This window comes from Tinamus guttatus, unplaced genomic scaffold (assembly GCF_059628265.1).
Source record: "Tinamus guttatus ecotype Peru unplaced genomic scaffold, ASM5962826v1 Tinamus_guttatus_pri_ptg000223l, whole genome shotgun sequence".
NCBI classification, from domain to species: Eukaryota; Metazoa; Chordata; class Aves; order Tinamiformes; family Tinamidae; genus Tinamus; species Tinamus guttatus.
This window is the reverse complement of record NW_028288757.1, coordinates 84,081-98,337: the sequence shown is the minus strand read 5'-3', so window position 1 is coordinate 98,337 and position 14,257 is coordinate 84,081. Positions and strand designations below refer to the sequence as shown.

The window sequence follows — 14,257 nt, the reverse complement described above, 5'->3', positions numbered from 1 at the left end:
GCTTTGGAGCGCGGGGCGATGCACTTCCGTGCACGCGCTCATCTCGTTACGGCTGCTTTGTGATTCTGCCTCCTTGCCCTGCTGCTTTAAACGCAAGGCCGCAAGAGGCGGCACCTGATGGCCCAAGTGAGAGGGAGCTGCTTGGCCAGGGAGTCGCTGAGGTGCCAGCAGTCACCCCAAGACAAGAGCCCAAGTGTGGTCCACGCGTGGCCCGGGCACGATCCCACAGGAAGGGCCATGCCGCTCCATGAGAAACACTTGGCTCCTACCCTGCCATCCCTTTAGCTTATCAGTCCTCCGGCTTCACAGAGGCCTCTCGAGCAGTTCTCCTCAAATCGAACCACCCGGAGGGGGCACCGGTAGCAAAGAGCCATCGGAAAGGGCCGTTCCATCCCGTCCCGGCAGAGACCTCCCACAGCGAGCGCGGACGTGGAGCGCAGCGGCAAGCGGCAGCGCGCAGGATGTGGCAGCGCGGCCTGCCTGCGGAGCCGGCACAGCCGGGAGCAGGGCACGGGAGCGCAGCCGCTGCAGACATCGAAAGCCACCGCAGCAACTTCCTGACCTCACCCCGGCCCTGGCACAGCTCATCGCACTGACTATCCCTGTCTAAACTGAGCTCATGATGCGGCAGCAACACGGACCACCTGGATTGCCTAGCAGCTTTCACAAGAGTAGGCTACCCAGTACTGAAGACAGAACATTTACTTTAAAGGTATTGTATGAACACTGACAGCCTGCATCTCCATTAAAACTAGGTAGTTTCCACTGCAAAACAACGCACACACCAGCCAAGACACAAGCAGCTTTACCACGCGGCAGCTACGTGAACTCCCGGTCTTCCTTCTGCATCTGCAGCAAGGCAGGAACATCTACATGGGCCGATATTTGTACATGACAGCCAACAAACACTGCTGTTCTTCTACAACTTGGCAGATTCTCTGTAGCGCAGACACAGTCGGATCGCATATTTAGCCTTGACACCTTTAGTCTAGCACTAAGGAAGCAGGCCAACAAACTTGAAAAAGGAGTTTGTAGTTCTGCAATTTATGGTCTGCAGGGGAGAGCTCCTCTGGCATCTTTAGGTTCTTCAAAGAAGAATGAACTTGTAGTGCTACGCCTGAAGGGCAATAAGGTCTTGCACTGATCTGGTAACTGACTGTCTAGAGTTTAGATTTACTACCTATTTTTCCTGAAAGGTGATCGTAAGACGTAGATTTTAAGTTTGCTGTCAAATTCAGATCAGTAAATTATACTTAAGGTTAACTAAATCCTTTTAGTGAAACCTTGCCCTGCAACCCAGCTCCAGTTTACTCGCATGCACAAAATCTTTTATATAAAGATTCAGGAATTCATTACAATTTATCTTCTCTCTGGACTTTTAATAATTATTGCAGCTGGTCTTTTGCCCCATCTCTCTCCTCAAAATTGGTTGCGAGGTGTTCTGATGAGCTGCACAGATGCACTTGTGAGGGCATGGTCGAGCCTTACGCTATTCACCTGGACGCTCTAAAGGACCCGTCAGCTAAACCCAGGCTGGACCAGCAGCACGGCCGGAGCACTGAGCGCTGCGTCTACATTACCCTTCCTTAGTGCAGGAGATGTGACACGAGCAGCACAGGCTGCACCAGGGATCCTCACCTCAAGGCAGACCCAGAGTCTGCACAGGCCAGCACAGTCCATGCCAAAACCTGCTCTGCTTCATCATCACGGAGAAGTGACAGACAACCGAGCTGCGCCGTGTCTTCTCTTTAACCGCAGTTCAAACGCTCTTAGCCCGGCAGACGCCTGCAGGACAAGCCCGCACTGCAGCACCTTGAAGCCCAGAGCTTCCCGCAAGGGCAGTGGGCACTCGTACAAAAGAACATTTCTACCTTCTACACCAATTCTCTGTACAGTTGGAGGTAAAACTATTACCTCATTACAGTCACACACCAAACTCCCTTCTGGTGGAATTCACATCAGCACTACTGCAACTTTATAACATTCGCTTTATAAAAATGTCTGCAAAGGAGGCCAAGAAAAACAGCTTTTTGTTCAGAGGAAGCTCTGTGGTCAAGATGATGTCATCAGAAAGCGCCAAATTAATTTCCTGTGGTTACATCCTATAGGAAATCCAAGTAGCTCAGCTTTCTTGCTAACCCGAGTAGTCATTTGTTGTCAATAACTGTTAATTATGTACCCAGATGTGTCATAAACTGAGAACCATCACAATTAAAACTTCGTTTTCTGTATTTGTCCCAGGTTAACTGCTGGGTTGCGCTTAGATCAAAGCCTGCCGGCAGTGGAGGCCCCGGACTGGCTGCCCCGCTCAGCCAGGTGCCTGGGCAGGCCGGGTCCTTCTCTCCGAACGCTCCTGCCATCCCCTCTTTGACCCCTACCACAAGGGCAGGGGGAAATCTGCTGCTTGGAGAAGTCTCGGGGAGGAGGAGCAGTTACACAGATTAAGATTCTTAGCAAGAACAGGGACTCCTAATCAACAAGGCTATAAAATATGATGGGTAACAGCTTCTCTGACTAACCTGAACGGAAACGGGGAAATCGGGAGTGATTCAGAAGTTTTTCCAGCTGGTAAAATAATCACAAAATTGTTTTGCGGGTCCCTTCCCCAGTCACAGTCCCTCTATAACCTACTGAAAGATGCATTTCTCAATGGCTTACTTGATACCTAAATCATAAACCAGCACTTTAGTAAAGCAGTTAACTACTGCAGATGGATCTTTCGAGCAGTCATTGGTAAGAAACTCATTTGCCCATTTTTTGAGTCTCACAGAAACTTCCTTTGCATTTACACGTACTCAAACCTGCACTGTTCCCCCTTGCTCATCTGTCAGACAACCCACAAGCCCTCCCTTTCCCCACTCGGACTAGAGGGGAACCCACTAGAGAGCAACTTGCACTAAAATTATGATTCTGTCCTTAGAGTGAACTTGCAGCAGGCTCTCCTGGGTCACGCTCCTGCGTCCACGCAGCGTGCTTCTCCACACTGGCAGAGAGCCCGGCATAACACTTCAGAAGCTGACCAGTAAACAGCCAAGGCAAAGCACATCCAGACCAAACCATTCTACACTTGACAAAACAGTGTATTTAGGCTTGCATGGATTCTCTCCCTCTTCACTACTTTTTAAACACAGCTTATTTTATGAAGACTGTGAATGTTTGGGGCAGGAACTTAGCTCATTACTGGCCTGGAAAAGACACAATATATGACATCCCCTAATACAGCTCCAATTATTATCATCTACATCACAGGAAAAACTGGAGCTGATGACAGTCATGGATCAACCACATAAGATGTCACATCTACATCTACTCAGCAAGAGCTTCTGCCCTGAGATCCCAGAGTCTATGTGAGGTAGGCAAAACGGACAGGAAGGGAAGCAGAGACACAGAGAGGTAGAACTTGCTCAAACAAAATCAGAGGTAGGCTGAGCCCAGAATATAAACCAAGTATCCTGTCAATCATACAAAAATAACTGACTGTATCTATTGATGCGTATGACTTCCACAACAGAAAGCAACTGAAAGGTTGGGAAGACAGGTCACATTGCTTCCAAAAATTCAGAATAGCAACAGGACAGACAGACAGACAAGGGTCCCCGATGTTCACATCTGGCATTTACTCCCAATCTAGTCTATTTGTTAAGATTCCTACCTCTCTGTCTTTGAGTTTCATGGCGAGCACCAGTTGATGTCTGTGGTTAGTAAGGGCCTCCCGGTAGTTTCCTTTGGAGAAGAATGCAGAGCCCAGATTTCCATGAGCTCGGCATTCTCCCGTCTGGTCACCTGAGTTGCATGCAAACAAAATAAAGGTTAGAGAACACAGGAGTTGCTGGAGGTGTCCAGCAGAAAGACTGGAACATGATACTCATGAGTTAGAGGACCCCGCTAAAGCTTAGCTCATCTGCTGATCACCCACCTCACACACAACAGATAAACAGTGCTGCACAAGCCCGTAGTTTGCGCATTTTGCAAATTCTACCTTTGCTTTAGCAGCTTGTGAAACGACACAGAAATCTGAGTACTACAGAATGATGTTGCCCTTCATTTATGCTACTGACACAACTATTAATTCATTCCATCTGTATGGAGCCAGCACTTAAGCGAGTGAAAGGAGAACTCTACCTAAAGACTTGGCTACGTCCAGGTCCTGCTGCATGTATCCAGTACTTTTCTCTGTATTCCCCAGGGACCAGTAAGCGCTGCTCAGCGCAGAGAACACTGATCCCCTTAGCTTCAGGCTGCAAGTGCCGATCTTCAGGGCAGCTTCTAGCACAACCACAGATGCACCGTGATGACCTGCAGTCAGAAGTTCCTGGCCTATCACAGACACCACAACGAAGGGGCTCTTGTCCAGCTTCATCTTCTGCAGCTGTTGATAGGTTGGCTCCAGGGATTCTACAATACAAGAAAAGAAGGCAGAGTTACTCAACTAAGCTATTTACATCTATAAATTAGCCAAACACTTCATCTTCGTTTTTGGTAACCAGATGATACAGGAGTTAAGAGTCAAGACAGCTTACATCAAACCAATGTTTACTATGAGAGCTTAGAGCTCAAAAACATCCTCCAATATGCAGCACGAGCGCATCAGGGCAGGACAGATAACAAGGAAGCTGATGTTTTGCATGTAGAAAGTACTTCAGGAAGACAACACAAAAATACAGAGCAATCCTCTGCTGAGCTCTGCAGATTGACCTGATGAGTAAGGGTAGAGAAAACACCTGCAGGGTTTTGCAGGGAATTGAGAATGTGCCATCACCAGTGCATGAGATCACTGCCTTCTCTGCTCCTGTAGCACTAGCATTTGGCTGAACGTCTTTGAAGCACCTGTGCTCGTTCAGGTATCAGAGTCCACAATCTGCACCAAGACAGAAGAGCTACAGGAAAGAACCTCTTCAAACCACAGCCCCGTCTGCTCTCATAAACAGGGTAGAACTGCAGGAGTCCTGTGAAGCAATGAAACTGGCCCTGCTGGACTAAACTGGTCTAATTATTTTATCATTCAGATTAATGCTTGGCTGCACATTTCAATGAACACGTCAGTGTTCCAGGACTCCAGGATTTGCTGCATGAAACCAACCATGCTGGCTTAAAATGTAATTTTCAACATTTACTAGGTCACTTGATTCAATTGCTCTGACCCAAATCAGTATTACCGCAGCAAACTCAGCCCTTTGCTCTTCATTTTCAGGATTTTTACCTCCCCATCATGACTAAGTGCAAAAACAATGACAACAGAGGATTTTAACACTTCCCTGAAGAAGCAAACAGGGAGCATGTGATGTAAGTTACAGCCTAAACAGGGTATCATTACACTAGCACATCACAGTGGCACAGCACATATACCTACACAACATAAAACTAATGCTCCATAAGCAAAGTCATTTTAAAAATCTATCAAACCCATCAGTGGGAGGATAACAACAGAAGAGTCGCAGAACCAAAATGCACAAGAAGGAGCAGTATTGCTATACAGCTGCACCACAACAGGGCAGCCAGGTCACCCAGTCTGACTGGGGATGCTTGCACAGAAGTGCCACATCCCCAGAAGCACTGGCAGCACGTTCTCCAAATCCAGAAGCAACTCAAACCTGGTTGGTGTACAGCAAGACTGTCCTGTGGGAGAAACCGGCAGCTTGTACCAAATGTGTTCAGTGGATCTAGTGTCACTTACAAAAACTAATTACTGAAAGACAGCGCGCCTAGTCTCACATCCAAACCTGCTTTCTAAGCAGCCACGGTGCCTCTGGGTACAAAATGAAATTACCTTCACAGGCAACTGCTATATAGGAAAGAAACCTCTGGACAAATTCATTTTAGAGGGTGGATTAAAAACACTGTAAAAAGAGGAACAGACGGGGATATTTTCTCATCTCAGTGAGACTGGCTTGGCCACTGAGCCCCATGGCCTGCAGCAGAGGATGAGAACTGCTCTGCTCCTCCTGGGAAATACTGCCAGGGCACTGCGGCAGAGCCTGCAGGAAAAACACATTAGACACTGCAACGAGGCTGCCCCATTCCTCTAGTGGAAAAATACCTGCCCTTGCAAATGGGACATTACAAAAGAAAGCCAAAACGTGGTGCAGAACCACTCCAAGCCCCATGCGATTTTAATGGTGATTCTGAATAAAAGTGAACTGTAGAACGGCCTGCTGCCAGGTCCACTGCAGTGCACAATCCATACTGCTAATAGACAAAATCCAAAAGACAAAGGACTTCATGGGAAATACTACACAGCATCAGCTGGATCCAGCTCCAGTATCTCTGGAGCTGGGTATTGTCATCTCACTGTTTCATCACATCACAGGAATATTAACCTCCCTCCCGTTATTTTGAGGTCTTGTCTCAGCACTCTCCAACTCCACAGAGAAGTAAATTCCTGCATCTTTTCCCTGCAGGTCTCCAGATCCTCTCCCTGCAGATGGGGTCTCAGCATCGCACATGGCCTGAAACTGCTTCCTCTTTCAGAGCCTCAGCTGCAGACCACGGTCCTTCAGGAGACTTCCTGACGCTTACCTCGCATGGGGGACTTCATGGCGGCCTCGACCATGCCAACCAGAAGCTGAAGACTCTTGGGATCTTGAGCCAGGCCCGACGCAAATGCTGCCAGTGCATCCGCATGACGCCCAAGGTACTGAAGGGCTACGCCCTGCCGGAAGTATGCCTGAAAGCAGAGAGAAGAGACAGCAATTACTGAATTGATACAAGTCCCACCTACCAAACCTGCATGAGCAGTGACCTCATGTTGGTGGCCACTGGGCTACAAAAGCACATTCTGGTTTCTTTGGTTACTTTGGCCACAGTCAAAAACAGCAACATTGCGTTTGCCTTGTGACTGCCCACCCAGGCGCTTCTCCCTAGCGCAGCTTCCTCAGTTCTGGCAATTCCTTTAGACTGTGCTAGAGACCAAAGATGGTAATAGCTACTTAAGAAAAGCTTTCCCTTTGGATTCAGAAGATTACCTGTTACAATCTGCTTATAACCAAATACTTATTGTATCGAGAACTCCCTTTCTGCTCTCTTGGTTCACACAGGGTACAAGGAATCTTCTTTCTCACCAGCTCTTGCCAGTGAGTCCAACATAAATGTTGTGCTAGTAGAGATCAAAATACATTCAAGGCTCCAGCTGCAGTGAAACACCAGGCAAAGCTCCAGACAGGAGCTGGTGCCATCTCACTTGCTGGGTGGGCAAACACCCCATCTCACACCCGCGTCACCCCCACACGTCAGGGCTCACGCGCACGGTAACACGTGAGCATCGTCCTGCCTCAGCTATGGAATCCTTTTGAGCCAGGATGTCCAACTCGGAATGCTGAAAATCGCTTCGCTACGGAAAAGAAACAGTGCCTGGCACACACAATACCATCGAAAGATGGTATTTTTATATTTCATGTTCAAAATGGGACTTCTTACTGGTACTATTATGAAGGGAAAATTAAAGAAACAAATAACGCATCAGCCGGAGAGCCAAGCAAGGACTCGCAGCACGGTGAAGCTGCAATGCAGACGTCGTTATCCAAGAGCTCGGAGGCAGCGCGGGGGACCAGGCCACCCAGCACTCCCAGGCAAGGAACGTGTGACACAAGGCAGGAAGATCTTGCAGGAACGTTCCGATGGAGCTGGAGGAAACCAGGAAGAGCACGGGGTGAGCTGCAGGGTAGGTAACACGGAACAGGGCCGGATGTGCAGGGAGCAGAGCGGGGAACGAGGCAAGTCAGAACAGAGAGAGGGAGAAACGAGACTGCGGGAACACAGAGAAGCACCTGGAAAGCAGGAATAGCAGACACAGGCACAGGTCTGGCCACGCTAAATGCGATGGGCTGGGAGCAACAGCAGTTACAATAGCCAGGTACAAGAACAAAAATGTGATCCAAGGTGTGAGCTAGACTAATGAAAAACTACTAATGAAAAACCCAATCCAACCCCACTGGAAGCACCAGTGTACATATGGATTCGTGAGGACTGAGCCCCAACTCATGATTTTGAGCACATTTACCAGAGTGTTCTTTGCTCCTTCCTTTCCAAGGGAACCATTCATGGGAGCAACATCCTCAAAGTAACTCTATTCTCTTGTCACGACATATTTCCATTCCTACATCAGCAACAACATAACATGCAGACGCGCAGAGCTCCCAAAGAGCTCTGCATTTCCCTTAGCTGGGACACCAAGACCCTGCCCACAGCAAGAAGTGCAGAAACGTTTTCTGATCACAGCTGACACATTGGCAAAGTCTCTCAACCAAAGGGTATCTAAAACTCACTTGAGAGCTACTGGATAACAGACCATCCATTTGCAGAGACTGTGTGCAGACACTGTCTCTGTTATAAAAAGCACTTAAATCCTTAAGAAGCATCTTTGATATTCATTATTCATGTTTTATCTTCGTGTCCACCTAATACCCTTCTGATGCAAACTTTGCTGCACTTTTGGTTCAGTCAAAGCCGCTTCAATAATGCAAATAAAGCTGTCACAACAAAAGAAAAAAATCTCTTTGTAATTCTTTAAAAGTGCTTCAGGAGCATAATACTGCTTCTTTAGATCTGCTCCTAGTAATGCATTTGCAGATAAGACCTCATCACTATTTCTCTCCATCCATAATAAAAAATTAAACCTGTGTTCATATATATGTATTAAATATACAAATGCAGAAGTCTTTCTTCCTTATAGAGGATAAATCTGCAATTAATATCTGAATTAGTTTTTCAATAGTTTTCAGACACTTTCAGAATCCATCCCAGAGACACACAGATTAAGGAAAATCAAAAATTACATGAGAAATTTAGAGACATGAATATTTAATCTCCTTTCTATTAGGAAGTGTTGATTGTAGAACTATTTTTAATGAATTCAATGGAAGGAAAACTCTTTTCATTAACCTTTAGCTTAAATGTGTTCTTACTGAACCAAACACGTTACTGTCCTGGAAACCCAGCTCAATGTTAATTAGATTACTAGCACAATGCTTTAGATCAAAGAAAATATAAAGAACTGCCAATGTGCAATGCCCCTGGCACATCACCTACATAGCGGTACCCACTTTTAAGTTCTTTTTTCCAGCATTCTCATTTATTTGCCTTTTCTACTGCTCGACATCAGAGGCCGCTGACGCAGCCGCCAGGATGACGCTGTGCTCAGAGGACAGGTCTCCGATGGCGCCTTTAGGCTGTCTCAGAAGCCCAGGACAAACGCGCCTGCCTGGCTCCCTTCTCAAGGATGAGGCACCAATGGGCAGCAGCCGACGAGGGAATTTCACGTTACGCGGAGTCACGGCCAACGGCCGGCACCTTTTACGGAGGGAGAACCTGTCTCCTCTCAAGCTGTGCGCTACTGGGTCATACTGGGCATCAGGGAACATTTTGCTTCCCGACCACTGCAGAAAATCAGCACAGCTCAGAAACCTAAAACCAGGCACATACAGGGCGCCTGTATGAAAGGGCAGAAGGGAGGGAGACGCTACAGAAATGCAGACGAACTTCCTGCAGCGCACAGAAAACAGGGATTAATGTCATAGAGTCTCCATGGTTGAGGAAGGATCATGTAGTGCAATTGCGCCTTACCTCCCACCTACACACGAAGGCTGCTGAAGAAGAAATAACACGCTTTTCAATGACAGGTATGGCCAAACCATGCTTTCCTACATCCCAGGAAGAAAAGTGAGCTCATGAGGTCCTAGAGGTCCTTTCCAACCGGAACGATTCTATGCTGCTCTGTCCAGTGTGCACAGAGCTTCCTCCCCTCCCCACAGCCATTCCTGGATCTTTCCCCCCTTGGAAACCATTAATTTGAACAGGGTTTTCTTTCGGGCTCTGAATGCTATTAGTCTCAGCTGAAGGAAGGTTTGGGCCAGTTTTCTCCTGCAGCCCCCGCCGTTGTTCCTCACCCTGACGCAAGCTCTCACAGAAAGCTCTCCGCGCACAGCGGTCTCCAGAGCCCTTTAACACGCTGCATGAAGAGCTTTCTAGCCTACTGCCTCTTCAAGAGGCTTCGCAAGCAATTTTAGCACTGGAACGAAGACACCGTAATGAGGGGGAAAGCTGCAAACCACAAAAGGGGAGAACTGCCCTTTGGAAAAGGATGGGAAAGAAAAAGCAGGGAGCCAGGAGCAGCTGTTGATGCAGTGAGACAAGGAGCCACTTTCCAGTCTGCCATGGACACAATCCACCAGGTTTCTGTGAACTTTACATTTTTAATCACGTTAGACAAAGATTAGAAAAGTACTCATTCTGCAGCAAAAATGACATCAATTTACCAGTGATCCCAGGTAACCAAAAAAAATACTGATTCCTTGTAGAGAGATTAATAGCAAGAAAAGGTGTGTTGCTGAAGACAGGAGAAAGCAGCAGCAGGTGTTTTCGAATCTGTGGTTCTTTTTATCCTCAAAGACTGGAACACTCTTGTTCATTTTTCAAATCTCTGTATCTTACTTTCTGAAGTGTGGCGCATCTCCATGCTATCCTGGAGACCCTGGCATTGCCAAGTGCCCATGTTGGATCTGAATACACGGTTAGCAAAACATACACTAACATGTACAAAAATCAACCAGGTATCAACCGCAACATACACATGACACTTCCTTGTCAGCGGATCTACGTTAGGCCAGAGTGCTTTGCTTTCACATTTATACACTCAGTAAAGAAAATCAGGAAGACATTCTTTACATTACAAAGTTGAAATATTCTTTTCTTCCCACTGGTGAAGTAGGTTCCAAGTAAGCAGATCACTGAATTAATCTGGGAAAGCTTCAGCATTTGTAAATGCTCCCCTGAGCTGGTCTATGTTCCAGCACGAAAACTATCCACTCTCTGCATCACAGAAAGATAAACCTAAACAATTCTCAGCACACACATCTTTCTGGCATACCCATAAGGATAATCTGGGCTGAAATTCTGCATCAGACAAGTCTTTTTGAATAGGAATTATTTACTCCTCTCCTTATGCTAGCATGATCAAATATATGCTCCCCTATTCTTACAGCCCTGAACAGAACCACACAACCCTCCAGGCACAAGGTGCTGCAGTCAAAGCATGGTGTATCTCCTGATGTTCCCACCTCCAGCCTCAGGAAGGGGAAGTGAGGGCAGGGATGAAGCACCATGAGCAGAAGCCTCTTGGAAGGCAAGAGGACCGGAGGGAAATAACAGCTTTACTGAACTGCTGACTTATCAGGTCGCTGATCCCTGTGCAGGAGAGGCCGTTGGGGGTAATGCTCACACCCATCCTCACTGCTCCATGTGCAGAATGTATTTGCCACTTGTGACTTCAAGGCCATGCAGAAAGGTGTGCCATAACAGAGGCTCTTCTAATGGCAAATCCAAGCTGAGGTTGCCTTATTCCCAACACAGGACCCATTCCTGAGGTCACAGTCCCCCCCACCACAATTTTTCACACATCCTTTTTTACCGTATGCTTCTTGGTGCACTTTGACATCTTCACCTCTCATCCCAGTGTGAGCACCATTCCCGGCAGCTTCTCATTCTTTTCAGTTTCCTTCAGATATTTTGTATGAAAATATTTCTTGCACAAGAATCAACATTCCAGATAAAGGCAAAGCTTTATCCTCTAACACAGGTCTCAGCCACTGCCTTTATTTTGCCAATACGTTAATAAACTTGTAATTTTCAAATAACAGTATTGGTCTATTCAAAGCCCCAAATAATACCCAAATGATTTAAAATGGCTGCATGCTAATTAAGAAGGAAATCTAATCCAAAATGACAACGCTCTCAGCTGTCAGTTACGATGCTGACTACAGCTAAATCGTGTCTACTGGACACTCGAGGAAGACAGCAGATCTGACAGAAGGACTTTTAAACCAGCCGCTGTAATGTAAAAACACACGTCCGTTCTGCTGATGTAGAGCTGCGCCGGTATCCACTGTTTACAGCTTCGTGCTAATTTCTCCTAGCATGATATAACCTGAAGTGACGGTAAGCGCATGAGAATGACAGATGCAATCTCCAGAGCACTGTAAAGTCTTTCAAATACAATCTACAGCTATGACACAACGAAAGGCTAAGAAGTCCAGTGCAAGTATCAAGCTTATGCCTACGGTTCTGCACCAATGCAGGTTAACAAAAATGCATCACATTTTCATGGCAAGAATACAGTTCTTGGAGCTCTTTTTTTTTACCCTCAACTGGGATTTAGAAAAATCGCGTTAACAAGAAAACACGAAGGACAACCCTGTTGGCGAGTTGCTCTGGGTCTGCGGAGGAGGCCCTTGGTTTGCGAGGCCAAACCAGCATGAACAATCGCCGACACATCCAGCCGCCCGGCCCCGCGTGCGCAGGACGCTGCGCGCAGGAGGTACCCGGCGGACGGCGCGGGGCAGCGGGCGCCCACGAGCCGGGGCCCTCCCGGCGCCCCGCGGCTGCGCGCGACGCAGGCGACACCACAGAAACGCCAAGAGCTGCTGCGGCTCCCCGAGCACCACGTTCAACCTCTCCTCAGTTGTAACTGCTTTACAGCCAAATTTGAGAGAAAAACACAGGACAAATCTCTGCTGTGGGATTTCAGGAATGCAGGAGAGGGAGGAATGCGCAGTAATTCAGAACACATGCCGCACACGCACGAACCCTGCGCGCAGCCTCCGTGCGGCGCTCGGCTTCCCGAGCCGCATGGCGCCCACCGCCACCTCCTCCGCGGCACCTGCGCCGCCGGCATCGACGCACCCAGAGCACGGGCAGCGACCCGACAAACGCGCCGTCCCACAGCACGGCTTCCCCGTGAGCTACCCCTGCTCCCAACCTCTGGCACAAACTGCACTCCTTGAAAACACAAACGTTCTCCATGTCCCACTTAGCCCACAAGCAAGATTGGGGGGCAAAATATCATGCTTTGTTTTATCTAAGGAGCATTTAATTATTCCTAGGAAGCTTTCACAGCAGGAAACTGGCAGAGGCAGCCTTCCTACACGAGTTAAATGTAGTCATCAGTGATGATGCTGACCTTTGCTTAATTTGGTTAGCAAAGCCGATAGCAGAGCTTTTCCCCGAGATCATACTGCTCTTTTCCCCTATTTGCTCCAAACTGCTCCAGGAATGAGCTGCAGACTAGACCCTCCTCTCTGGAGCGCATCTCGCACATCTCAGCTGCATCTTCCTAACTTCAGCAGCTAAAACTATTAAGCCTTATCTAATAGGAAGGTTTAGCCATGAGTGGAATAAACACTTCGGGTGACTAACAACCCATCTGCTGATCCAAACTATCGCACGAGGAAAGAACAACTGACCTGTTATTTTAAAGTCCAAGGGACTTGAGACCCATCATCGGGAATCCCCAGACCAAAATCTCTAAATCTGCACAGAAGAATAAATGGCACTGATGGTTTTATCAGCATTAATGCATCTGTGCACCATTACTTCCCTTAGCCTGAGCTACAATACTCCTCAGTTAAAATCACTGCAAACTGCAGAAGGTGTAAACATTGCCTGTTGTGGAACAGAAGAGGTACCCAATTTAACCGTGGCGATCAAGACACCCAGCACCTACCTGCTGCCTTCTGTCCTGCTCTCCTGGGCTTTCTGCTTTCTCTCAAGCTCTGCTTCCCTGCAGCACTGGGCTCAAGTTGGCATCCACACAACAGCTCTGTCAAGTTCCTTGGTCACATTAGCAGTCTTGCTCTATCAAGAGTTACTTCAGCTGCACAGCATGAGTGGCTAGAGCTGATGAGTACTTTGAATTTAAATCACTGGACTATGTTTTCAATCATCAGTGTCATTCCAACTTCATTCACCCATATCAAACTTAAAGCACCAGTAATTCCAGCTGGAGAATTTTATAAATATACATGCATGCGGATAAGAGAAAGGCCAAGTTACTGATTTTGCTAGCGAAACAAATCCACAAACATAGGATCTTTACCTGAAAAATACCCAGAGATGCTCTATCCACTTGCTACCTCTTCTGCTTTGGACAGTGACACGTGCCTGGGTTGCCTTTTTCAAGGGACTGCACCTCTCCCAGCACCAGCTTCCACTGAAGCAGCCAGAAGGGTCTGATCAGTCTCTAGCAGAAGTGTGGTGCTTGCACAGTATTCCAAAATCCAAAACAGAGAAAAGCCTAAGGGTACCCCGAGCATCGGCAGCCACGCAGGACACCTTCCCACCAAGCAATAACCAATATAGGGTTATTAGGAAATGCACACACCTGCCCACACTATGAAGCCCAGATAAATGGGATTACCAAACTCAAGGCAGCTGGAAGGCAGCTACAAAAACTCGTTTACCAGCAGCCTGGAGCCAAAAGGTGCCACCT

The 14,257-nt window shown here is 47.5% G+C and overlaps 1 protein-coding gene across 2 annotated transcripts in view; it reads right to left on the bottom strand.

The window, feature by feature from the left end:
* TTC28 (tetratricopeptide repeat domain 28) overlaps positions 1-14,257 on the bottom strand; it is a 139,404-nt gene that overhangs the window by 49,586 nt on the left and 75,561 nt on the right. For both annotated transcript variants that reach the window (XM_088525040.1, XM_088525041.1), the window contains exons 2-4: positions 6,517-6,664; positions 4,123-4,395; positions 3,653-3,783 (exon numbers count right to left, since the gene is read on the bottom strand). In XM_088525040.1, the coding sequence (XP_088381166.1) occupies positions 3,653-3,783; positions 4,123-4,395; positions 6,517-6,664 (552 nt within the window). The remainder of the gene's footprint in view (positions 1-3,652; positions 3,784-4,122; positions 4,396-6,516; positions 6,665-14,257) is intronic.